Source organism: Anopheles moucheti, chromosome 2, assembly GCF_943734755.1.
Source record: "Anopheles moucheti chromosome 2, idAnoMoucSN_F20_07, whole genome shotgun sequence".
NCBI classification, from domain to species: domain Eukaryota; kingdom Metazoa; phylum Arthropoda; class Insecta; order Diptera; family Culicidae; genus Anopheles; species Anopheles moucheti.
In genome coordinates this window covers 32,722,546-32,750,454 of record NC_069140.1, presented here as the reverse complement: position 1 = coordinate 32,750,454, position 27,909 = coordinate 32,722,546, and the positions used below count along the sequence as shown (strand labels likewise).

General features: G+C 50.0%; 1 protein-coding gene across 1 annotated transcript; it reads left to right on the top strand.

Moving 5' to 3' along the window:
• LOC128310590 (B-cell lymphoma/leukemia 11B-like) lies at positions 1–26,152 on the top strand. Its single transcript, XM_053047270.1, has 5 exons — positions 1–49; positions 9,416–9,565; positions 9,682–9,921; positions 11,109–11,363; positions 22,516–26,152. The coding sequence occupies exons 1-5, from the start codon at positions 1–3 to the stop codon at positions 25,584–25,586; spliced, it is 3,765 nt and encodes a 1,254-aa protein (XP_052903230.1). The 3' UTR covers positions 25,587–26,152.
• The last annotated feature ends 1,757 nt before the right edge of the window (positions 26,153–27,909 follow it).

Sequence of the window (27,909 nt, the reverse complement as noted above, 5' to 3'; positions counted from 1 at the left end):
ATGTTGTCCACCAGCGAGGATGCCGGATTCTACTCGCACAATCGCGATCGTGAGTTTTCCTTTTCCAACCACCGTTTTGCTCCCAGCAGCACACAGTAAAGGTTTACTTTTGGTTTCGAGTGACCGGGCGCTTTGGAGGGCGGGAGGGTTGGCCGGTCACCTTTCCCGGGGGTTAATTGTACGGCAAGGGGTACCTTCTCAATGGGCAACAAAAAAAAATCCTGGAATCACCACGAGCAGGGAGTCACCATGCAGCCTATTGCTGGCTCTTGCCTTAGTGCCGATGCAAAGGACCTTCCGCGTTTGCCGGTGAAACGTGTAATTTGCACCCTTCGCTAATGCTCCCTTTTACGCGCCTTCTAAACACCAAACAGTGCTCGCCAGTGCAAGCAGTTATTTAAATCCCAACGGTCGTTTAAATGTGAAACTTTTCCCGCTTTTCCTCCTCCTGCCCCCCCCATAAGCGCGAATCAACACGGGAGGTTTGAAAAAAAAAAGAACGAGAGTGATTCGCAAGGGTGTGCTACAAACTCCCACACAATTCTTTCCGATAGCTGATAAGCGATACGCTCGTACGCGCGCGTCCATCATTTATCGATCGCGGATGCGAAACCCACCGCGTGGAGTGTATGGGAAGACAGATGCAGCTGCAGCCGTGCAGCCCTCGTGCCGTTATTTGACACTTGATAAGACCGCAACGGTTGTCGAACGTAACGTCGCCGTGTTGATTTGAGGACCCTCGCCTTCGTCCTTCCACCTTCCCGTCTTGTGTTTTGGGGGATATGGGATGCGTGGGTGTTTCACCCTCCAACCGACCCACCACGGAGCAGCAGCAGCATATTTGACCCCACTGCGGTACAGACCGGACCTTGTTCGCATTGGCATCGCTTATCTATCGTGCATCGCCCGCTTACCTGCCCGGTAAGGTGGCCTATACCGATGCCAACACACTGTATGGGCAACCTGGGCAACAGTGAGGACCCAAACGGCCCGCACCTTTGGCCGTACCAGCATACCGATTAGTCGGGCAGGTTCCTCCCGGAGGGTGGCAATAAAAGCTAGAAGTAAAAACAGAACCCTATGCGTACCTCAAAATCCGGTTCAACAGAAAGAGCGAAAGCAACACGGCTCTAGCGATATGCAAACGGGGACAAAAGAAATACGAAACGATCGACGCAAATAAACGCGCGAGAGCCAACAACAATGTGGCGGTTTGTTTCCTCCCGGCGTTAGGGGGGGGGGGAAAAAAAACAAACACTGCACATGGCCACGGCCAACGGCCACCTTGTGTCTGTTTCGCCCCGGAAGTCTCGCGCTGTGCCGGGACCGGGTAAAAGGTCTTTCGACGCAGTCCACCTTCGCACACCCGCAAACAAACTGATAAGCAACAGAGTAGGGAAGAAGCAAAAAAAAAAGCGGTCCACCTTCTCACTGCCCCGGTCCGGTTATTCTTGCGGGGTGTCGGGTGTCTGTGATCCTCCGGGTCCGGGTTGGCAAATATTGGGTTTTGGTTACCCCCACCACCTCCTCATCTCCAAACCCCAACCCAGATAAGCTACAGGTCTCGATCAGGGAGAGGGGGAGGGAGATGGGTGGCAGGTGGTAGGCAAAGCTTAAGCGGACGCTCGTCAACCTCATCGCGACAAAAGGCGGGTGATAACGCGCTCTATATGGGTTCTGGTGTTGTACTGGTGGCCTCAACCGATTATTGCTCCAATGACCAGAAGGTTGTTACCGCTTTAAGCTGCGGGTCCCTTCCCTCCTTTTCCCACCCCTCCCACCCCTCGCTCTCCTCACTCGCCACCATAACCACCCACGCGACAATGCAAATATATGTACAAGGTATTCTTTTCTGGCGTTGTTATACTTCAGTGACTCCACTATCAACGTCGGTTTGACGGTGTGTGTTTTTTTCTGCGCTGGTGGTGGCGTTGGTTCGCGGTGTGTCATTATTTATTCTTTTTTTTTTAACTCACCCCCTTTTCGCTCAACCGTTACTCACCACCCACAACAACGGACAGCCATTGACCGGGGAGAGGTGGTGGATCGTTCCGAAACCGACCAACGTTTGTTTAGTGATTGGTTAAGTTTACTGTGAACTAGTTTCTTTGGTGGCAGTTGGAATTTATCACATTTTTCTCGCGACTATCTACCGCGACTTCCGCGTCTTAAAGTTACACTTTCACCACACATGGGCGCACAGGGGAGTGTCCGCAATACCGGGCTTTAATCACGCTCCCGCGAACCTCGGCACGCATCAAATCGCGCATCAAACAATCAGCTCCGACAGTAGCGGAATGTCCTCAGGCGATTGTGTTGCCGTTGTCCCAGTTATTCCTAATTCCCTCGGTGGTTTTCCATGGGGGGGTTTTTTTTTTTTGGTTGGTGGTTGTTGTCCTCCCTTTTCTCTCTGGCCAGTGACATCAAATCAATAATTTGACATCTGCCCCCCCCCCCCCCCCCCCCCCCGCCAAAAGAGAAAAGCAAGGAGTCAGGAGGAACGTACCAAATTGGACATATTTTCGGTAGCGAAAAGCAACACCCAATTCTTCGCATCCGAGTGCATGTCCATAATCATCAGGAAATAGCCCAAGGCGTCTACATCTCTGTTTTCGCCGGGGCTTTTTTTTGTCTCGTGAGGGAGGTTTTGTTTTCCATCTTACTCCACCCTAGCGATCCGGTGAATAAGGAAGAACAGCGGAAGGAAAAATCACACACACACACACACACACGCACACAGGAGCCACCGTCCCGTGGGTGGCGTGCAATAGACCGAATTCACCACCCGAAATATCATTTACAACTTCCTAATCGAATTTGTCCGTCTCGCGCCGTTACGGTTGACGTCCAGTGCGTACGGTTTTTGTGCGGTTTCGAAGGTTAACAGGGCCTTCCTCCCCGTTCGCACACATCCTTGCCCGCCCAACCGATCTGTATTATTTGGCCGGTTTCGGTTTCAATCAAAATCGATATGAATAAATAAATGAAAATATTTTTTTCCCACCCCACCACCACGGCTCGTCCACTCCGGCAGGATGTGCGTTTGTGTCACACAGCGCTTGTTTTCCTGCTTCCGGGTGTTCCTGGACGATTGTCTCACAAACGGACAGGGCCAATAATTTATGCATCGAAAGTCAATCAAATAGTCGATCACCACATCACCCGAAACGGTGGAAAACATTGGAACGGAAAAACGTTATTATCATTGATTCCGCTCGCTCTCCGGACCATCCAACGGGGACGGTAGCGTGCGGGGGAGTGGGAGGAAAAAGCATATTGGTCCGGTTGGGATTGTTGTGTGCCATTGGGAAGGCATTACACCAGCGATGAATGTTTTTCCGGTCCTGTTTTCGCTGACGGTGCACGCGCAACGGGCGTTTTTCCGCGATACCTATCAGCTCATTTAGCGGAAATATTGCTACCGTTTGCAGGAAAGCTCATACGTTTTTCCGATATTTTTGACCTTTTTTTTCCCCAGTGACCGAAGTGTCCTTGTGTATGTGTGTGTGTGTTCGTCGCCTTATTTTGCGGACAAGCAATTTTCCTTCGATGGACATTATGGTTTTTGCTTTTGGTACAGGTTAGACCAGATTAGATATATGTTATGGAACCGCGCACAATAGCGCTTCTGTCGATATCGGTGACCTGTTTTCCCGTCGAGCGCGATCGCGATAAACAACAAGCTCACGAAACAATTTTCCTACACCGATGACACACGAGACATTCGGCACGAGCAGTGATTTATTGTTTGGGTGTTTTTACGTCTTACGACACTTCCATTTTGTACACAGCTTTTTTGAAGCACTTCTCCCAAAAAAATACAAAAAATCCCCTCCGAAGACTGTCGTCTGTTTTGAAGGACATTTGGACCCCTGAATAAAAGCAGTCAGGGAAAATTCGGCTCACACACAACAAGCACCTTAGGAATGGATTGCGATGGACCAAAGGGCGTTGTATTCCACGATGTCCTTCATATCTGTAAGACGCACAACTAGCGTCTGAAGGATGCTGGAACAATCGTTTAGATTTACATAAAGGTTTCCTCTTCCAGCTTTGCGTTGCGTTGCGTATGCGCGCATGAATGCTTGCCTCACTTTCACGCGGGGTTTCAGCAGCAGCAGGGCATATGAGAAGAATTTTACAAGATTTCGTTCTTCGGGTGGTAAAGAAGGAAACAAATTCACCGAAGGGTTCTTAGTAAGAAGTTGGTTTTTCGTTCAAACAGGGTGAACATCAAAATAATTTGCCGCCCTGTGGGCAAACCTTTGGAATGTGGTCGTACAGCACATTTTCAGCACTAATTCAGATGCCTTCCTACGATCCTAGCAATCGATAGGAAACGGGCTGGTTCGATTATTCTCCGTCTGCAGGCCCACAAACGTAACGCAAGGATCCGAACGGGGCGACAATTGTCCCAATACGAGTGTGCGCGCGCGATCAAACGCCAAGTAGCCGCGAGTTTCTCGTCCAACCAACCCCTAAAACCAACCCCTCAAGATCGCAGGGACCTTTCTGTGATTTTATTCGGACCGTGCAGCTGCAACACCACACACACACACGCACACACGCACGATGCAGTTGCTGCAGTTGCACTTTCAAGTGGAAACGAGAGCATGCAACGAGAAATGCATGTAGATGAATATGGTTTTGTAAGGGATGAAACCTGGATCGCGCGGGTGATCGAGCACAGGGGTGCAAAGCGAAGGGGTGTGTTGCGGGGGGGGGAGGGTAAATTATGATGGTTGACAATGATTGACCGATTTTTGTGACTCGCCACGAAAAATGCACCATTGGTTGACCGAGATTTAGGTACGCGCATATTCGATCTGCTCGAACATCGTTTGCCCCTGCCGACAGTCAAACGAATTGAAACGTAAAACCAGTCCAATCTTGGTCGGTTGTCATTTCTTTTTGATCCCGGGGTGCTTTTTTCCGGTACACAACAATGGCGCATGTTGAGGGTGGTGGAGGGGGAGGCCCGTTCAATGGACTGTGAAGGGATGCAGTTTTGGTATGCATTTTTCGGCAAAGCGCGTCACACGTCAAGGGAAGAAAAAGAAAAACGATTGACAGTTCGAACTGTCAGCGGGGTAAGTAATGGGTCGGTCGGTTAATCCTTTCGTCCACCGTAATTAACACTGCCTGTTCCGGTGCGATGTGCAGATGTGCGTTTGCAACCCCCGCGGTACAAGAAGTCCCGTCCCGTTCTTTCACACCCCTTTCTGTCTGGCTCACTCGCACTCGCAGTACACGTGCAGCACGAACGCATCGCATTCTCCATTGGTCACTCGCCGGAAACACACGCGCAACCCCTTTCATTCGCAGTCCATTGGTCAGTGTACGCGTGTATGGTGTGCGCCTGGTGCGTGTATCGAAGTGGACGCCCATTTTTCCCACCACACACCATTATCTCGCTCACACAACCGGACCGGCACAGCGGTCAGCCCGTTGCTCGTTTGCTGCTGTGCTCGTCCGTTCGTGTCTTTCCGTTCTCTTTTGCGTTCGTTGTTCGTAGGAAGTGCGTGCACACCGAAGAAGCAATAGCAATAAAATCAATCATCCCCTTGTGCATCGATGGGCAACGGTCAATTCGAAAAGCGAACGAGTGAATGAGACGGCATGAAGCAGGAGCAGAAGTTGTGAAGCGTGGCAGGACATTACATTGATTTGTGGTGAATGTTTTGGTGTCCAGCATACCAACCCCCATTCTGGTCGAGGGGATTATTTTCACACCACCACCCCTCCACCGATTTGACAAACTTCCCGAAAACGGTCCCATTGACCACTCGCAATAAGGGTAATTAAATAAGCCTGATTTACGACGGCGAGTCCCCCGAGGAGTCGACAAGTGTAGTCACACACCAGTCGTTCCCGGGGTGTTAATCCCTGGGCGAGAACCTACCTCCCCCCATCTGCTTCACACCCAGGAAACGGCGACTGCTTTGATCCGGCGCTGATCCATTCCAATCCATTCCAATCGATTTCTCGGCCTGCTGTGATGTGGATTGGTGTGTCGCCCTTCGCTCGCTAACCAGCCGGTCCGGGCCGGGATGTGGTGGTTTTATTAATTTAATGACGCAATGACAGCCGGGTCGTGGCCCGAAGCATTATTCTACCGGCAGCCCTGCCCGGGCTGTCCCCTAATTTCCCCCCCTCCCCCTGCCTTTACCACCATCTACCTACATGTTTGCACATCAATTTGCTCCCGATTAGGACGGAACACCAGCCCGCTATTAGGTGGCGCTTTCGGGGCCAGTACGCGAATGGACAAACAAACGTCAAAAAAACAATCGCACAAAAAGGACACTTCTTGTTTGTGCGTGAAAAGCGACCACCCCGAAACTGTTCTATTGTTTCGTGTTGTTTTTGTTCTGTTTGTGCTACGGCTTATCTTGTGCGTATGCACTCTTTCACTTCTTCGATTGATAAAAGCCCGTTCCATGATCATTAGTCATTGTGGGGTGCGAGTTTTTCGCCAGTCGGCTCTGTCGGCCGGAATGGGTTTTGTTTTTGTGCATCGACACACAATCGATGCTTCTCTGAGGGGGGGGCGTGGGTATTGTTCTGCGCAGTACAACTGCTGGACAAAGCGTGACTAGTTCGGGAATGTTTTTTTTTCTTGTTGTTGTTGCCCTGCTGAAAGGGAAAAATATGGACCGAGCTAATGGTGCTCTGTGGACGGTCCAATTCATTTATCAAATTATTGATAGTTGCTATCCATAAAGAGACGATCGGGGCCCAATCCCAACCATATCATATCGCTCAACATTGTGTCACGCGTGTGATGCTTATCGGCAGACCTTCTCAGACTACATCTCGATTGCGGTTCGTTTCGTACAGGACTTAATTGTAGCGCATAACGCCAGCGAATGGCGCCATGCTCGTACACTGCTTTGCTGCAATATAACAAAAAATTAAATCCACATTTATTCGGTGCATAAAACATAAGACCGTGGGTTGAAATGTCGCAGATTTTAACGATAAAAAAAATTATGCCATCGATATTAACTTTACGATATTGCTACATTGTTGCCGTTACCCTTTGCGTCAATCATAATTTATCGATTGTGACTAGTCAGCAAACGAAAGGAACGATAACCATCACCCAAAAAAAAAAAAGATTCATTAACAGTCGAGCGTTTGGGAGCGTGTGTGACTGCCACATCAATTGGAAAAGGCTTCCGACGCAACGGCTAATGCAACAAAATTATCATATTAATTGTTTTGCTTCTGCACTTTTACGGTCAATTGCCAGGCATGAAGTGTCTGACGACCGTGCTATCGCTCTGCATTTAATGTGTTTCCATTTCCCGTAACCGGTAGCAACACACAAGTCAACACAATCCGGGTTCAAGTGGGTCAACTCATTGGGAGCACATAAACCCACCCCGCTGGTGCCCTCGAAGAAGTGGCCCAAGATTGATCTGCCAAAGACCACCGGAAATTGGTATCCTGACGCGTTCGACGCCGGAGTTCGGAGTTGTCCGTCGAAGGAAAAAGGAAAAAAGATTAGCCACCCAATGGCACTTTATGGCACACAGCGCCACAATCCAGCGTTTAATGACTAACCTAACTTCTGACCGCGCTAGTGTCTCTCTCTCTTCCTTGTGCACTCCACCATGGAGCTGGAACTGATGGGCTGAGATTTTTATTTCAATTTTATTTCCACTTCTGCGTCTTCGAATCTGTGTTCCATTGCGCGTCGTTTGCACCTCGGAACGGGGAACAGGACGGGACGCCACAGCCCAGCACTACAGCACCACCCTAGCTGAATGTCGCACGAGGGAAACACATTAATTACACATCTTCCATCGGATGCAAGGATGGAGTTTGTTTCGCATCCTTTTTGGCGGCTTGGGGTGAAATTCATTCCCGTGCACCGAAACACCCTTGTGTGGCCTGTCTTTCATCTTGCCTGCTGTGTTCATCGGAGCGGCGGAAAGGACACGATATAAAATCGAACGGATTTATCCCCCGATAACCGACGTGGGGGAGGGGGTAGGGTATCGTGTGTAACCGCGCCAAGACGTCAAGCCGCCGTTTCGTTACGACCCGAAACCCGATGGCGAGAAATTTATTATATTAATTCCGAAAAATGAAAATAGCGCAATTTATAACACCACTCGATATAAATAAGCGGCCGCCGGGGACTCGCGTCGGGTGCGCCCTTCTGGTCTGGTCCCGGGGGGGGGGGGGGTTGGGGGAAAATTGGTAGCCGACTTTTATCACTCACTAAAACTGTTATCCCTCGGTATGTCCTTTGTCTTGAGCCGTTTTTCGACGAGAAAGTTCCCAGTCCGCGCGTTTGGAATGTAGTGGCGTTTATGCTGGCCACCACCACCCCGGCCCCGGTGAGGAGGGGAGCCACTGGGTACTTTATAAAAGTGTCAAGCTGGAATGCCGCTCCCGAAAGCCTTCCGGGGTTTCTGGGTGGACCGTTTGGTAAAGGTGGCTATTATTCTTGTAGCTCATAAAAATAAAACCAAACCCCCTCGGTCTAGTGCGGTACGATGCGCTACTCCACAGTACTAACCAACGCTCGCCTAGGACGGCGGTGGAGTTCTAAAGTCACCACCAGTCTCCACCGGCAAAACGGATAACTGGTCAGATTTTGGTAGCCCTCAAAGACATCCTCGGTGTCAGCCACCGCTCGGCAGTCCCCTCAACCCTACCGAAGTAGCTTTAATTAAAATCGTAAAGAACAACACGGTGATGTCCTCCCGCTGCTGGAATGCCCGAATGGACATACCCGTAATGCCGCCGTGGACGCCCAATCCGGTCGGCTTCGGATGGTTGCAGCTGAGGAGGATGGGGAGAACTTCTTCTTAAACTCGTCCTCAAATGCTCCTTTGCCGTGGACTCAACTCTTTCCGCCCTTCGGAATTTTCATTCACTCCACCCCGGGAACGTACAATTCGTCAGCAAATGGGGGCACATGTAGCAGCAGTAGCAGCACGGGCAGCACGAGCAGCACGAACTCGAACTCCTCCCTGGTCTGGCCGACCTTCACCAGACGACCGCCGAACGCCACCGAACCAAAGAAATCTAATTAAATTCATTAAATTAGCTGTGATGAGATAATAATTTTTAATTCTTCGCCTATTTCTTCTTCCCCCTCTCTATTCTTGTGAACTCACTGTCGCCTTCCAAATCTGAATCTCCTACTACTCCTCCCATCCTGTGCACTTACCACCCACCACCAATGCCACCATCAACTTGCTTTATATTTCTGTGTATTCCTTATCGACTACTATTACTACTACTACCACTACCACCACCACCACGACCATTTGCGCTACCGCTTGACTGTGTGTCCTTTTACCCCGTTTTTCGTCCTTCTCGTCCCTCGCATCCCTCCCGCTCTTTCCATACACTCTTCACGTCAACCATCATCTTCCCCCAACCCAACATCTAGATTCCGAAACGGGAGATTCGGACGGCACGCAGGATATCCTTACATGCGGGTCGTGTCAGAAAACGTTCGCCCTCTCCGACATCGTGCGATTCATCCAGCACAAAGTGCTCCAGTGTAACAAGGAAAACTATGGCCAGTGCTTCACGCAAGGTAAGCAGTCCCCGGCACCATCACCGTGCCCTGATGTCTAACCTAACCGATACTCAACCGGCCGATCCCCGTGTCGCAACCGTGCTGTTGCGGTTGTTTGTTTGCCCTTCCAACAGCTGGTGGAACCGATCGTGACTCGGACGATGGCCGGCGGCTGATGTTGACCAGCAACACCAGCAGCAGCATCACGGCGAGACGTGCCTCCATGCCGAATGTGTCCTGCCGGGTGAAGCAAATCACGACCACCACGCTCAGCACCAGTACGGCGTTCGATCGTGTCCACACACCACCCCCGACCAGCCCGGCGGAACTGCTGCGCGACGGTGCGTCCAGCACACCGAAACAGCTCGGCGATGGTGAGTATTTTGGTTTCGGTTGTTTCTTTTTGTTTTGTTTTGGTTTGTTTTGTTTTCGCCTTATTTTGTCCACTTTAGTACTTGCGTTCTGTTGTTTACCTTCCTAAAGGTTTCTGTTTTTGTTTCATTATTTATGCTCTCCCTTAGAAGGTTTTAATTTGCACTTTTACTTATTTTCATTTAGCGTTTGCTTTAGTCTGTTGTACCTTCATTTTGTGACCTTTTTTTTTGTTTTATTCACTTCGTTCAGCTTACATATCTTTTTTTTGATTTTGTTAATCTGTTTTATTGGATAGCTTTCACAACTGTCTTAGTAAAAGGAAAAAAAAACCACCAAATTTTATCAAGTATCTCATTTTAGCGTCCTTCCCTGTTCCGTGTTCGCGTCCGTGCCCGTCCTGACTGCATTCGATTTTGCTTTCTAGATTGCGATTTTGTAAAACAAAAGCCCTGGAAACGCTCCATCCCCCTTCGGTTGGGTTTGGGGTTGTGACAGAAACAAAACTACCCTGATGTGTTTCTGCTTATGTGTGTATGTGCGTGTATGTGCGTGCGTGTGTGTGTGCGTGTGTGTGCTGATATCCAATTTGCGGCTAACTGAGTTAACTAACGCTCTTCTTGGTTTTTCTAGCGCTGAGCAACAGCAACGAGGAACTTTCTATTTCTTATCTCTTTCTCTTTCTATTCCTATTCACTCTTCCCTTTCGCTCTATCGTGTTACCTTCTACTGTTTCCTTATCCAATCTGTTATTTTCCCCCCACCCCACGCTACCCGTTTGAAGTCGTCGATTTGCTGTGATACGTTACGATAAATAAATGATTGCCTAGTGTTAAGCAATGAGTGCCGTTGAAGTTGTGCGAAAGTGCGAAGCCAAAGCGCGAAAGCAAAGCAAAGCCGTGTCCTTTTCGATGATAATTCGTTTTACTTCCTATTTCAATGCTCTCCCTCTCCGTTTTGTTTTGTTGTTTGTTAGTTAGTTTTGTGGGTTGCTTTTATGTTTTTTATTTAAATGTCTTTTCCAAACATATATATATATTCATACACATAAAACTTTGTGCTCGATGTTTTTCCTAGCTCTATGTTTATGTCATTTTAAACAAACTCTTTTTCGTGCTAACTTTTATTAATCATTGTGTGTGTGTTTTCTCTTTTTGCAAACATTTCTTGCATTCTCCTTTACTCACAGAACCAGAAAACGCATCCACCCACTGCACGTCGCGAGGAGCCAGTCCGCTCGGTTGCAACCTACACGACAGCAGCCACAAACCGTCCGCCCGAACGGCCGATATCAAGCAGGAACGCATGGACATCGATCCGTCGTCGTGCGGCGAGGACGAGTTCGTCAGCCGAAAACCATCCCAGACCACCCACCGGAACGGTTCGCACGAGAGCCGGCTGAAGGGTGGTTCCGATGCGCCCGAATCCAACAACACCGCCAGCGGTAAGTAGGCAACGTACGGAAAACCCTTCGGACCACTTCAATTAAAATTGCACTCATTGATGGCGCTCCGTCACCGGCTGTGGTCGGTTTGCATACACTTGAAGTGAGAGAGAAAGATATAGAGAGAGAGAGAGAGAGAGAGAGAGAGAGGAAGCAACACAAACACCCGGTTCAATGTTAGACCGTTGGTCAGCAGGGTGCCTGCTACATGTTTGACACTATCTACCGAAGAATCCTTACACATTCTTTATGCAAAAAGGGGTTTTTTTTTTGTTGTTGTCGACAACCGGAGGATAAAAATCCCATTCCATTGAGTTGACCACTTCACCACTGGACGGAACGAAGCAGGAGGGCTTCCATGTCCGGTCATATCAATTACGCTTGATTAATTATTCATCACATCACCCCTGTATGATGCTTGCAAGCCCGGCAACGAGCAGTTCTTTTTTCACGACCCAGAATTGGCATGCTTTGCTAAATGACCTAACCCATCCGGGCCGGCCGGCTGTGCACTAACGCAGGGACGCACAAAACAACGGCAAGAGACGGGAAAAAACGGGCTGCAATCGACCTAATCACTGCAAAACACTTGTGCAAATCCATCCAACCATGGCAACAGCAAGACAGTAAGTGGCATTAATGCGTTCTGGTCAACAGCTGATGAAGGGAAGGGGATAGGTGGAACAGAAACGAACCCCAGGTGATTAAAACCTTCATTGCCAGTGCCATTTGATTAAAAGCAGACCAGCCACCACAGCATTTGGCCGGTGTGTGCAGCGGGAAGAAAAATCGATTCCATCTCACTCGACAAAGACACGAAAAACAATTCGCCCTGTCCACGTAGAACCACCGGCGTTGAGGAGTCGAGAGGACGAATCAAAAAAAAAAAAAAAACGGCCTTTATTGTGCTAGTGCTCCTTGCGGTGGCTATTGAAAGTGTCACGATTCTTCCACACACATCGGTTCGGTGTTCGTGTCCACTCCACCTCTGGATGGACGTGCCCACGTGACGGACCTAGCACGGTGTGGTGGCCCATCGAGTAGGGCCCACTTTTGCATGTTCTCATCCTTTGTCCTCACGCCCCTCCACTACCTACCCGCATTACTGCGGCCCCGCCGGAACGCCGGGTCCGGCCGGAAGTAATCCGACGACCCACACCGAATGTCATGTCCGAACGGTTTTGTGGTACCGTCGCACCACCACCGTAGGTGGCATTTCTCTTACGAATCCTTTTCGGTTCTTTGTTTCGCTGGGGGTTTTCGTGTGTTTTTTTGTATTTCCCATTCATATGAGACCCTGCCCGGCTACCTGGTGCTGCGGACGTGTGCTCACTCTGTTTGCCGTACGGCTCAGGCTCCCGGGGCACCGTTTGCAATGCGGTGCGGCACCGGGTGGGATAATGACGCAAACGACGGGCCCATGGGCCGGTAAAGCCCAGCCCCGGAAGGACAGTAACTTCCGTTTGCCGTCAAGCGTGTGTGTGTGTGTTTTTTTTTTTGCTTGCCGGGAATGCCGGGCACCCTGGGTGGCTTTACCATCAAAGAGTTTTCAGCGCAAAAATGCAAAGGGGTTAAGCTGTCAAATGTCTCAATGACTTCTCCGCTGGGGATGAAGTGTTGGGGAATGTTGTGGAGGTGGGGGGGTTTGAAGTGAGGTGTGTGTACAGTGGATGGCTAAGCAACCGGAAACCAACCATTTCACCGTCCTGAAGCATCATGTATCGCCCTCCGAGTCGGAAGTTGACCACTGAGCGACAAGCTGAGATCGTTTCTTCGCCTCGCATCGTCCGGACTTAATCTCATGCAATCGGGTGGGGGTTTTGCTTGCAGTATGTCTCAAGCACGACCACACCATGGCCACCAAACCAAAAAAGTTTTCAGTTTATTATTTCTTTTTTCGCACTGAGCGATGTCCCACCGCAAAACGGTCCCCTTTGCCAGCGCGCGAATTTCGTTTGTCCACCACCAGCGGTCTTTATGGTGTTATTTTATTGCACTCGCGAGCAATATCTGGCTGCTGTCTCGCATCTAACCCCACCCCATCCAGAGATTCCGATGACTTCCGGATGTCGTATGCAAAGTCAACTTCCCATCCCATCCCCCTCTCCAGGGAACCCCGTTCAGACACTTTTGTTTGGAGCGAATTGTTGTCTCGCTGGTTTTTGGCCACCAAAAACGGAAGGGTTTTTTTTTTCGTTGTTCATGCATCGTGAAGAAATATGGTCACCAGGCACGGTACGGGATCCGGTCGATTGTGGCACTTTGTGCCTCCGTTATTGCCCTTGTGGTTTTGCGGTTCATCCGTTCGCGTTCATAACCGGGCTGGCATCGTACCAAGATGTTTTGCTGGGAGGTGGAGTGACCAGATCTGCATGTCGCATGGAGACCACTTTGCCTCAAGCGTCAGATGATTTGTAATTCTTTTTCGTCTGCCCGCAGTAGGTAAAGGAGGGCCTCTCGGACTCTTACGCCATCAGAGTGTTCCGGTTGCGCGTTGAGACACGCTCAATATCCCAATACCAACACCAACTGGTCTGACTGAAAAGAAATTCATTTCCACGTCCACAGTCACGGCTTTGCGCTACGTGGGCGAAGTGAAATCCTATTCCGAGCACTAATTCCCTTTTTCAATCGCATCAATGCATGATGATGGATATCGGATCGAATAGAGAAGCTCGCGCTAAGCTGGCGTCCTTGCGTTTTCAATAGCGGCAAGATCGTCAATCTCGCAATCCTTTCTCGACGCGACCGACAGGAGTAACGTCCCCTCCAACAGGGGAAATTTCGTGTGCAGATGGTACACACCGGGACGGGGAAAATTAAAATGTCAATATTAGCCCCCGAAGAGAGGGGGCCCGGGGGGATCGGGGCCAGCGGTGAGTTATCGTGGCACGAACGGACAGACGGATGACGTCATGTGTCACGGGCAGCAGTGTCGCACCGAGAGCGGCGGACCGAGAAGATTGGCGGCTACTTAACCCGGTTGCGAAGGATACTCCGCCAAGACGAACTCCCTGTTCGCCATCTGCGCTTGACAGTCGACGACGGGGCCAGGCGGACCCGGGTCTCGCGCTGTTCGACCATATGGGCACCCTGAGACCGGAGACGGTACCCGTAATCCTCCCAGCCGGAGATAATCCTTTCTTTCTTCGGTAATATTTGTTTTTCTACACTCGCCACTAGCCGCTCGGGTGTCTTTCCCTTTTGCGTGACTAAAATGGCAAAAACCGATGCCCGCCCGATTGACAAAACGAACCGTAATTGATACACGCACTCGACGCGTTTTCCTCGGGTGGTGGTATCTTTCAATGTGTGGCGGATTACGCATCACGCAAAGAAGCCGGTACATTAACAAAGAGGCGAGTTTATTTGTCACCGCACCGACACTATTGGAAATCAATCCTTTTCCATCAAGAAGTGGCCCATCCTTGCGCAATGTCTGATGGGGGATGGTTTTGAGGGAGCCTGACACAAGTGGTCACATTACGAAACGTTTTCCCCCCACACACGCACACACACACGTACTGTCTGTGAGCGGTTTTCTGCTGACAAACCGGCAGGACCTCCGAAGGGCTTTCCTCCAGGGTGAGAACAAAGGTACGCACTGCATGTCGCCCGCCGTTCGAAAAGGGTTTACGCTGGTGAATGACGCAGCATCTGGCTGCATAAATTTAAACCCATCCCACGTTCACCTCCGTCACCTTCACCTTTTGCCGCGTACGTTACGCCACCATAATCGGTCCGGTCCCGAGATCATCATAATCAGCAGCAGCAGCAGCAGTAGCAAACCGTTCCGTGCTGTTCCCGGCCAGTATCCGGGCGCATTCAACAAACAAAAAACTGCAACGGCTCCCGGGGACAATGCGCTTGCCTGCGCCTGCCTGCCTGGAACCTGGTGCCGGGAAAGGGGTTGCCGTACGGTGCCGTTACACATTATTTCTGGCCCGTGTGTAGGAAAAATTTCACTTTCAAACAAAAGAAACCAAACCGACCGGAGGTCCCTATAACCGATTTATTAACCTTCATTTGTCGTTGATCCGGCGAGCGGTTAGACTTTTGCGTTGCGTTGCGTACCGAGCGTGTGTCGAACGTTTTCGGGCTGTAAGTAAGGGGTTATTAAGCTTAGCCCTGGTTAGCTTTTCCGGGTTGGCACAGATGATCGCACCGGGTGTTTTTCCAACTGTGTCCAATATTGGGAGAGAGAAATTAAATTGATAGACACAAAACTAAACAGCTTCAGTCAACTACAGAGACAGGAAAATTCCTACCAAACAACAGGGAAAGTGAAAAATTAACGAATAGAACGAATTATATTCCACAAAGAGTTAATTAAAACACACACACTTAACAGACCATTTTCATTAGAAATAAACAAAAACCCGGCTTCAACTCTCCCTGGCAAAGGTGCTTCATTATACAATGTTTTATTAAATTTCCCTACGCCCCGGAATCGTGCATCAACGCTCAACTCTTCCCGGTGCCGGAAGGATCATAAACGACGGGAAAACCGGAAGCATCCGCGTACCGTACGCACCTTTGGCCGGGATGGAGTCAAGAATTCCCAAAATTTATCCATTTGATTCAACAAGCTCATCGCGCCTGAAGGTTAACAAAAAAAAATCCCACCCGAAAAAACACACGCCGACCGTTTGAACCGTCTTTGGGCCACAAACCATGCACAAAACCGTTTGGCTTTCACGGTTGACATAAATATTAAAGCCATGTTACCGCCACGGCGTACTTATGTTAATTATCCTCTCGGTGTTTTTTTTTTTATGGTTGGCCTCACTGCACACCCGAAGCATCCGTCCTGGCCGGGAAACTCCTCGTAGACAAAATAAAAAAACAAGTTTGATGCGTAAGCTCGCGTGCCACGGCCGGTCACGAGCCGCCGGTTGGGTTCTCGGTTTAAAATTAGAGGAAACAGGACTCATCACGACCTGCTCACGTTGTCTGTTTTAATGGCGTGTCGTTTGTGTGTGTCTGTTTTTTGTATTTCTTCTCACTGATTTCCAATTCATTTTACGTAGTTTTTTTTCTCCCCCGGTTACCGAACCGGTTGCTTAAGGGATTCCCTTTTTTCCTCTCTCCATGCTGGCTCCTTCTTCTTTCGACTCCTTTTGAGCTTCCGGTTGGCGGGTGTCGTCTTTATCCGCTCTCACTTGCGTTCCTTCTGCCGTGTACTGGCAGATGAATGGGTTAACAATTAAACATCCGCCATCGCAAGTGGATTGGACAATGTCCCAAACCCACCGTTTTCGGTCCTCCCGCCCAAGGTGCGTCGTAAAAACGGAGGCGCGTCGGAAGTGGTGTTGAAAATGTATCTCCACATCCGATTTTCTTTCGGACGATGGATTGACATCGTCCACGAGGGGCGAAAACGGCATAAATCTCGCTTCTTTCGTTTCACCCATAAAAGAAATATTCATCCCCGGCTAGCCAGGATAAGTAAGGCAAAGTAACCTTTCTAAGCTGATAATGGGATTCCTTTTTTTTTATTTGTTGCGAGGTAAAAATTCGACACCACGTCCGTTGTAAGGTGTCCATTTGAAAAAAAGGGCAAGGGAGATTCGACAAAAAAAAAACGAACTGGGTTTGACCATTGAAAAGCGCACACCATAAGGCTAAGTGCGGATTCCCCACCACCGGAAGTGATAACAATTTTTCGTCCTTCGGCAGATTAAACGCGCCCAGCAGTTTCCTTTGCGAAGGGCACGGCATCTTGTTGGAAGAGGAAAAAAGGGGGTGCCCTAACCCTTCTCCCGGTTAAAAAGGTAAAGGTCCAACCGGTCAGATTTTTTCCCGGATGGCAGTCTCTCCACTCTAGCGGCTATATCCGTATTTTGGGTCCATTTTTTTCCTGACGGGACCAACACGGATATGTAAATCAAACCCACTGAGAAGGGTTCCCACGCGTACGTGACTACTCAGGGAAAACGGTTCGGACGGCACTAAGGGCGGCTCCTTCCACGGTCGATGTGATTGGCAAAATGACCGGATTGTGGTTACGATGTGTGATTTATGTGTTTAACCCCTCCAGACTGGGGGGAGGCTTATCCGTATTTTAAGGCATTCCTGAGTTGGAATCATATATGGAGTGAATAAAATATTTCTCTAAATAAGCATCGACAAGTGAGTGTATGTTTGGTACATACATCAATGGTCAATCAGGGTTCTGCTCTATTGCAATCCATTTTCCATTTCCACACACATGCTGCAGGAGGAAGTTCACCTAAAAAAGGACATATGGCAGGCACTCACCCGGCTGTGTAATAAATACTGCTCAATATCAGATGGCTGACTCACAGGAGAATTATAACAAAACCAACCCCCAGATAGATCTTTTCAGACCCCTTTTTTGTCCTGTTTGCCGATCTACCATATTCGATCTTTCATTTCATGATTAATGGGTCAATGGGTGTTTTGGGCGCGTTTTTTTATCCACAGTTCTAAGAAGACAAAAAACAAACCTTGATCATTATCAGATCATCTTTCTTATTGACATCATTTCTCAGCGCGATCGTGGCTCCTTTAAAAAAAGCCAAGTAAAATCGATCGATTTATAACCCTACAACCCCTTGTCGCTGTTTGCCTTTCAAGACACATTTTCGTGGGAGGTGTATCCAGATTTTTTTAAAAATTCTGTATTGTAGATTATTTTGTAATCTTATCGATTCTACCGTTCCCCTCCACTTACGAGCATTCCGACGGATTGCGTTTGATCAGTTGCTTTCGATTTCGATCGAGTGGTCCAGCTGGTACGCAAACGCACCGTATGCTGTCGACCCGTAACTGTCTGTCCGCTTTTTTTTCCCGTTCTCACCCCTTTCGCCGAGGACGGAACGGAAGCGGCCACGTATCCTGTTGGCTCGTGGCTAACACACGCAACGGGCGCATCACTTTCGATTCATTTACATTTGCTCCCAACTCCGCGTCTATTTTTTTTTTTCGCTCCGACCTTTTTGAAAGGGTTCGAAGGTCTTTTTTTAATGTTTGGTTGTATTCCTTGCTGCCTTAATTCACTTTCGCTTTACGCTGGGCCGAGCTACAGAAGCTCACCTGGCTCGGAGTTTTCACGCAGTAAAGGTACAGTGATTAGGGGGGGTTATGCGTCGCACGTGGATTTTGTTCGTGCGCGCGCGCGCGCGTGCGTGCTTCCGTGCGCTCGTTCAAGTGCACGTTTTAACCCGAGGATCATCATGCTTCTGTGTGTGTTTTTGTTGTATTAAAATAAAAGGGTTCTTCCTTGGCGTTTTGTCTTATCCCCTGCTGTCTGTTTCCACGAAAACGGAAGCGAATGCTGGAATGAAAATGAAAGGGAAAAGGGTGAACCTTATGTTCGAACTACTCCGGAAGGTGTTGATGTGGTCGGCATTTAAACCCTTCCTTTTTTTTCGGTATTAATCAAATGAGTAGGAAAAAATCGTTTGGAAAAAAATAAATGACACTGTACACACGGTTAACCCTGCGAGAAGAGATGCGTCATAAAAAAAGTGTGTATTGAGGGTCATCTGTTTTGTTTCGCTACCCGTACGCTACACACCTTGTCTGGGGGATGCATATTTTCAGCCACCCATCCCATACCTGAAACCAACGACAACTTGCTAGAGAACTTGGCCTTTTACTGCTCTTTTTCTTGATTTTGATAGTCGTGTATATTCAGCTGCATTTACAGGGCTACAGGGTAACGCATCTCAGCATGCCATGCACATCTTTCAAATGGAGGGCAATAATAAATGCACGACACACACACACATAATCGCGGTGGTAGTGGGTGAGTGGGCGGTATGCTAAAGGTCTCCGTCGCGATCGAACACTGCCGCACCGACCGATCGTGGCGTTATTTGTTCATTAATCTTTTTTTTTCTCCCTGTTTTCGATGGGCAAGACAGAGCGCGAGATGATTACCATAAGCATCGCGGACGGGGTAAGGTCGGGAAACGCGTGGCACACCTTAAAAATTGGTCGTGCAATCAAAGCTCTTGTGTATGATTGCGCGGAGCATTTGCAGCGGAATGCCAGTATCGACGGACGTCGACGGGACACGGTGGGATGGGGTGTGATGCCGTAGACATTATCAACATCATCCCGCAGGATCATGGGCTTGGGGCGGTTTCCATCGCCCGGTGTGATGACAGCATCACCGCGGTGGACAATTCGCAAGAACAATGCGCACGCGGGAAATTGGGCACGTACCTGTGTGGCCCTGTGGAGACGCGAGAGCTGTAATTGCAGGGTTCGCCTTCGCCCATTTTCGTACCGAAGGGGCGTGTACGCATGTATGTCTCACTTATAAGCGGTGCAGGGGATGGGGGATGCTCAGGAACCCATCCTCGGGTGATTAATTGTCATTGGTAGGTGTGCACCAATGTGCTGTGATCGCACAGAAACGGTCAACTCTATAATGGGGCGATGTCTAGAAATGCGTTGGCGAAAGGGGAAAACAATATCAGCATTGTTGTGCTTTATTCCACCCCGTTTTCGAACCGAATTCATCCCACAGCAAACTGTCTGGAGCATTCTGTCCGTTTGCCGATCATATCCCTTCTAAAGTTCGTTGACATGATGATGATGATATAGACATGAATATGTTTGCCCTGCAGGAAACACATACATCCCTTCAACGTAGAACTGTCGTCTCGCGTCTATTTTGTAACGCTTCTTCAACAACAACCCTCGATCGATTGCATCACTCATAAAAACTAGAACACAACCCGATGATTAGCCATGATAAATGAAGTGAAAATCGTGTCGAATTTTGGCTTTAAAGTAATCATAAAGCTCAACAAAATTGGAAATTCCTCCTACCGATATATCGATATCGAACCGACACATATGGGATGCGGTTTCCGGCCACGGCTCATAAATGCCGTAGCCAACGGTTTTCTCCGCCCTGCGGTTGTGTCGCTTTCCTTTCCTTTTTTTTTTTCTTTGTTATTTACCCAACCATCCCCCATGTTAGAGGGCACAAAGAATACGGAAAATAAAACAGTAACACAGCAAACCCTCACACAAACCGGACAAAATCCGGCCGCTTTCCATTCGTACGTGCCCGGAATGATGGTGCGGTGAAAATGTGTCAAAAATCGAAACTAACTGAACACCGTGGACGGAACGAAAGGGGGGAGGGGGGGGGGGAGTGAGGGGAGTCAGCAAATCAGGAGGCACTCCGCCGGCTGATTAAGTCTTGTCAGGACAATAAAATAAATGTTCACATCCCCGTACTTTTTTTTTTTTGCTTCGATATTTATCAACCCGGCCTCGCATCGAAGGTGATTATGGTCACACACCGTGTTCACGCGGACGGCTACCCAATGTTCCGGCTACGGTCAATTGGATGCGGTAGTTTTTCAATCACCGCCAAAACGAAGCCACCGTCATCGGGGTTGGTAGGGGGGGGGCGGGAGGATTTTAAAAAAAATCGCTTTGAAGAAGGTAGCGGTAAGTAGCAGCTCGGGCCCAATAGTTACCGTATTGTGCACCCTATTGCTTCTTTTTTTTTTAATCCATACGGTGTCCATTGCGGCCATCCTTTGTCACTGTAAAACGAGCATAGTACCAACAGCCAAAAAAAAAGAAGGGAAAACCCTGTCGGCCTGTTTGATAATGGTTTTTTTTGTGGTGGTGCTGCTGCTGTTGTTTTTTTAATAAAAACACTATAAATTTCCATAACGCAATATAGAAAAGTCCCCTTTGTTGTTTCCGATAGGTGTGAATGTAAAGAGAGGGTGGGAGGAGGGGGTGGGGGATTAGGCTGTGGAACTTTAGCAAACCGAACCGAGCGGCCAGCGTAATGGGATGTAATGGAACCAAACTCGCCAGACTCGCGTCGTCGCATCCGTACGAGATGGATGTTGTGGACGGTGTGTTCTACCCGCTATGTTCGTGGTTGTAAGATGCTGCAATAAAACGTTTTCCCGTGAACCATCTGCTGCTCATCCGGTTTCGTAGCATCCGGTTATGTCCTGTGCGTGGGTGTGTGGGTGTAGGGGTGAAATGCGAATCGCCATTTAGCTTCTTTGGAGCCTTCTTTTCAGGGGTGGTGTAAAGGGAAGGGAATAGGAAGGGGAAGGGGGGGGGGGGTAGTAATACCCAACCGTGGTTGGTTACACCAAGTGTCCGCTCATTGGTATTCAAATGATGCCCGGAACGAAACGCGCTCGCGTATGTGCAGTTCAAACGTAGGTCTGTTGGGGAAACTTTTCCCCGAGAACAGCAGAAACGGGAAAATTTGCAAAAACAAAAATAAAAAAAAACCACGAACCCATATGTGGGTTATGGACAGTTGAAGCACATTAAATTTGAGTGTATGTTACATTTTTTTAAGCCCCACACACACACACACGCACACACAAATGGATGAAATTTTGCACCAGCCACACTAGCGCTGGACTTTTCAACCCCCGTGACCATAAACGCAAACGCAATGCCTACTACACAATGGTTCGGAAACCTTCAAAAACAAAAAGGGAAAAAAATCGAACAAAGCAAAAGGGGGAAAACATTGCAGCTATTTTTTAATTAAAACATTCGTGAAAGCGTACTCAAATTGCTGCTGGTTTCGATGCACATGCACGGTGACGGCCACCACTACGTCCATCCACTCCCAGTGTCGTTTTTGGGGGATGCAATTTTATAAACAGGACATTGCGACCGACCGACATGTAAATATTGTGCCAATGGAAAAGTCCCGCCCTGCCGTATCTTTAATCCGGCTTCGGTTTGTGGCACATCGGGCAAAAAGTAGTGGAATTAATACGGATTGCCTCTGGTAGTGAATTCCATCAAAAACATTTTCTACCCCTTCACAACCCCCCTTCTCCCAGTGGGACTCTTTCGCCCCACCCCGGCGAGTGCATTCTATCTGGTTGGTGGGTTTGCAAATATTTATATCATTTTCCGATTCCGATTTTTTGTTGTTTGTTGTTGTGCTCTCTAGCGGGAAAACTACGCCCGCCGTGCCGGCAATCCTTTGATCCACAGCGGATGTGCAACGTTTATACAATGTGCGACAGAACCATCAACCCACAGCAACAACAGCAGCAACAACAACAAATAATTCATCTCGTAATGTTATTTATTTTTAATCGTATTTATTTTCTCTTTTCTGTCTGTTTGTTTCTTCCCACCGCAATGCGTTGTTGTGATGCAGAACCGAGCAACTACGTCTGTTCCACGTGCAAAACCAAGTACCATTCGGCGTGGCGGTTGGTGCAACACGTCCAGCATGCACACGGTGTGAAGATCTACGTCGAATCGTTGGCGAGCACCGGCAACCAGGACGGTGGTGCGGCACCGACCGAAGAATCCGACGCACCGGAATCGGCGGCCGCTTCCGAGGAAGCGAACGGACCGGCAACGACGCGTCCGGAGTCGCAGAAGGTGACTGACATCAGTGACGAGCCGGAACCGATCTTGCCGCGCTCCAGATGTGCAAGCCGCAGCCGAAATGAAGATTCCATCGAGCGGGAACAGGAGCAGCCGCCGAAGATCCGGTCGCCAGCGCTTAAAGAAAAGGACACACCGAGCAACGGGTTAGAGCTGACGGTCAGCGCCGCAACCGCGAACGGTGTGGACGCGGAGTCCGATGAGGAGCTCGAGGTGCGAACGAAGCGACCGAAGCTGACCACCACAGTCAGCAGCAGCAGCAGCAGTTCGAACGGAAGTCACAGTACGGTCAATCACACGATGGAGGTAGCTCTGGCACTCACCAGTCCGCAGGCCCTCACCACCAGCTCCACCGCGCCACAATCGCTGCGGCAATCGAGCACTCCGCAACCACCAGCGGCGCCCTTCAGCACCGCAGCCCCCTCACCATCCCATTCCGTGCACCATTCTCCACCATCCAGCAGTGCGGTCACGACAGCGCCCTCGCTAGCACCGTCGCGCAGCGAATCGACACAAAGCCTTCCACCGACGTCACTGCGGGCTCACCACACACTACTGCCACCGCCCGAGCTGCACCCAAACCCGTTCGGGTTGCTCCGGATGCCGCCGCACCATCCGCACAGCCCGCTGTTCGGCCGAGCGCACCATGACTTCCGCATGGAGCACCTGATGTCGGAGCAGTTCCGCAGCCACGGGCTCAACCTTGCGGCGGCCGCCGTTGCCGCAGCGAACCAGCTAAAGTCGCACAGTCAGCAGTTCAATCCAGCGACCGGTGCGACCGCCTCCGAACGTCCACCATCGGCTGGCGGGGCCGCCCTAACGCTCACCCCCGGTGGAGGGCTCGAGCCGCACATGGACTACTACTCCCAGCGGCTGCGGCAGCTCGCCGGAACGACGAGCCCGGGCGCGAACCTAACCTCCAACTCCTCCAACTCGCCCAGCCCCCGCAAGCAGCCGCACTCACCGTCCCACTTCGCCAGCCCGTCCCCGTCGCAGCTGCCGCCGACGCCGCTAACGAACAATTCGCGCCCGCAGAGCCTGACGCCGCCGGAGAAGCACACCGAGCTGCTCGGCATGGATGCGGGCATCAGCATCAGCAATACGCCCCGGTCCGCCTCGACGCCACCGAACAAGCAGTCGATCCAGTCCGCCTCCGATAATGCGCTGTACTCGTGCGAGTTCTGCGGCAAGAAGTTCCGGTTCCAGAGCAACCTGCTGGTGCACCGGCGGACCCACACGCGGGAGCTACCGTTCAAGTGCACCAGCTGCGAGTTCTCGTGTGCGAAGGATGCGAAGCTGAAGCAGCACATGAAGATGGTCCATGGGCGGCGGCGTTCGTCGGCGGCCGTCTCGGAACCGGACTCGGGTGCGAGCAATGCGGACTCGATCAAGAGCGATCCGGACGATACGGACAACGAGCTGATGGACGATCTGGACGCGGATGGTGACGATCGCCGGATGAGCCACGACGGTGGCGCCGATGTGGACGACGACAACGGCGAGGACGATGAGGACGATGAGGATGAGGATGACGAGGATGAGGACGACGAGGCCGAAGATCTCAGCATGAGCAGCACGCAGAGCCAGTCCAAGAAGGACGGTAGCGGAGGATCGCTGCCAATGTCCACCTCGCTCGTCGGGGAGCTGATGGATAAGTTCGGGCTGTCCAACATCGCCCAGTACTCGGAGGCGTACAAACAGGCCCTGCAGGAGTCGGGCAATGCGCTCAAGCTGCAGCTAACGAGTAAGGATCGCGACAACAACAACAGCGCCATGGCCATCCCCGGGCTGGCGGAAAAGCTGAACGGGTTGCCCACGGCCCTGCGCATCAAGCAGGAGCTGGCGAAGAACATGCTGCAGCACCACAACGCCCAGCTGCCCCAGGTTCCGCTGTTCAACCCCTTCGAAAACCCGTTCGACGCATCGAAGCGCATGAAGCTCGAGGGCAGCGATAGCTGGTGGGGCCTGCCCGGGCTGCACCGCGGGGACGCCCTGTTCGACGACATGAAACCGGGCCGGGATGGGAGCGTTGGGCGTGGATCCGGCGCCGGTTTGCTGCAGCCGATGATGAAGAAGGAGAGCAAGCTGCGCAACGACACTTGCGAGTTCTGCGGCAAGGTGTTCAAGAACTGCTCCAACCTGACGGTGCACCGGCGCAGCCACACGGGCGAGAAGCCGTACAAGTGCGAACTGTGCTCGTACGCCTGCGCCCAGAGCTCGAAGCTGACGCGCCACATGAAGACGCACGGGCGGCTCGGCAAGGACGTGTACCGGTGCCGGTTCTGCGAGATGCCCTTCAGTGTGCCCTCCACGCTCGAGAAGCACATGCGCAAGTGTGTCGTCAACCAGGGTAAGCTGCAGCAGCAGCAACAGCGCGAACTGCAGCACCTGCAGCAGCAGCAGCAGCGGGAACTGCAGCACCATCAGCAGCTGGCCGCCCAGCAGCAGCAGCTGGCCGCCCAGCAGATGGCGCTCGCCGCCCACCGGGATCGGGACCATCACCGGGAGCGCCCGGACCGGGAACGGGACCGCGACCATCACCATCACCAGCAGCAGCAGCAGCAGCCGCAGCCACCCGTCTCGATGTTGGCGGCCGCCGCCGCCGCTTCACCCTCGCACGTTGGGCCACCGCAGCTACCGCCCGGTTTGCTGCTGCCACCGTTGCCGGCCGCCGTCGCAGCAGCCGCAGCCGCCGCCGCTGGCGTCTCGACGGACGACAGTGCATCCTGTTCACCGTCCGGTTCGTCGTCTTCTTCAGCTGCAGCCGCCGCAGCAGCCGCAGCAGCAGCCGCCGCCGCAGCCGCCCTCATCAAGGAGGAGGCAGCAACGGCATGACTTTACCCTCCCTGGAGTGGGTACGAGCTGCCGCCCAACCGGATGATGTCCCGCATCTACTAGCCGCCAGCAATGGCCGCCTTCGACGGACGGCGGACGATCGGTCACGGCATGCAACCGAGGGGGGCCGTCACCATGGCGACCTACCGCCACCACCCACCCGCGCATGCCCTGACCGGTACGTCCTTTTTTGCATCTCGGATGAACGGTGAACCTATGTGGGGCGACGACGACAAACATGATATAAGCACAACGTGATCGATAAGCAGTAAGCAGTTTAAAACACAGCACACACACACACACACACACACACACAAACACACATATACACATTATATTCTCCCGGAAATCCGGTTTTCTCCCATCCCTGCTGATTAGTTGTTTTCTTCGAGGCATTAATACCAAAGTTATAGTAACTGAGCCGAGCCGAGTGGCCAAGCGACTGCCACCTCGATACAGGTTTTAGAAGATTTTCTTCATCCCTTGTTTTCCTCTTTTTGTTTAAGGATGGTTTATTGGATGCAAAGTCCATAAACGTATACACCCCTCCACACACACACACACACACACACACACACACACACACACTCCCACACAAACATACAAGCATGTTTGTTGTATATATTAGCTGTATATGAATCCCTTCCGGACAACAACAAAAAGACGAATACAGATGGAACAGTAAAGGCATTTATATATTAGGAAGGTTTTTTTCTTCTCGTTTTTAGTTTGTAACAAGCTGGCAGCACACATACACACACACAACCAAACATGGTAAATGTTTTAAATTATTATCCTTCCTTTTTTACTTCACTAAACGACACCGTTGCTGCCAGACGCTTGCAAACAAGTGTACAGTATTTTAAGCAAACAACACAAAAAAACTCCCCCCCTCCCGCGATCACATTATCGACATTATGAAGAAATGTGCAGAAGGGTGCAAAGTAAAGTGACAAATAAAAGCGAAACGATACACTAAAGGAAACTAGTGGTTTAAGTAGTAGTTAATTCGACGGAAAATACACATAAACACATGCACGCACACACACACGTTCATACAGACGTACACCAAACTGTTGGAGCGCCGCCTGGTGGGAAACGTTAGAACAATTGATTGGGTTTTTGGTGCGTGCGCCCGTAGTGTGGGCGGGCGCAGGAAGAAAAACAACCGCAAGCAAGGATGTTGGCCAGTTTGTAATTTGTAGTAGCATTGCTATACCATTACTTGCACAAATTTATTTCTACCTAGGAACGTTGTTTTGTTGAGTTGTGAAACTTTACCCTTTTTGTAATAGGATAATTGTATCGTTTGTTTTTCTTTCTTAACGCCGGATGATTGCCGACTTGTTTGCCTTCGATTGCAATGTGTTGTTTTGCACTCTTTTTTTTTTTTTGTTCCCATTTTATGCCTTATTTCTAGCTTTCTCTTTCTCTTTCTCCCTTTGTCTCTGTCCCCTGTTGATCATTTAATCTTTTTGACAAGTGTTTGTGAAATTGTGAACGTTTTGCAATTTTTCTTTCTGTTTTCCCTTCACAAACCTTGATCGATGTGAGATGTTTGAAGGTGTTTTTAAGGTATTTTATTTCTCTTGTTTTATTGACCGTTTACCGGTTTTATTAGCAACCGATTGTGGCAGCTGTACCATATAGCGTAGGAAAAAGGCTCCTCATTTTCGTCTATTGTTCTCCTTATTTGGGGAAGAAAGTGTTTCCTTTTTTAGTTTACTAAACCTATACACGACACCGTTCAATTGTTTCCTTCTACCTACGTTAAGACTGATTAAGAATGTTGATAAATTGCCTTTGAACTATTTTTTTTGTTTTTGGTGGAAAGAATGCACATATTATATCCTATAAACGAAACCATTAGCGCGAAAACAGAACGCGGACAGCAAGGATTTGTTTTTTTTTTATTTGTTTTCATCGTCGTAAATGCACCTTATTTATTGCAGCGAAGCAAGTGGATTTAAGTTAGGCTGATAGGGTGTAACACAAAGAAAAAAAAAAACACCACAAGCTAAACAATTCCTTACAGCCTACTCTCCGTTACGAACTGACGCCCGAGATTATCTCGCTTCCAGTTTCCCCCGGAGTGATAACGAGGATGGAACGAATTGTTTACTGTTTTTAAAAACGTAAAAAAACGTCACTAAAGTTCAGTTTGTGCGCTACGGTTAGCAGAATGTGAAACAAGGTATGTGGAAATGTGGTGAATAAAGATGAATGTAACAATGATACAATCTAGCAACAAGGGTGTAGTTGTTAATTTTCAAGTATTTCTTTCCCCTTGCATCCATTTTCGTACATTCCTCACGTGATAAAT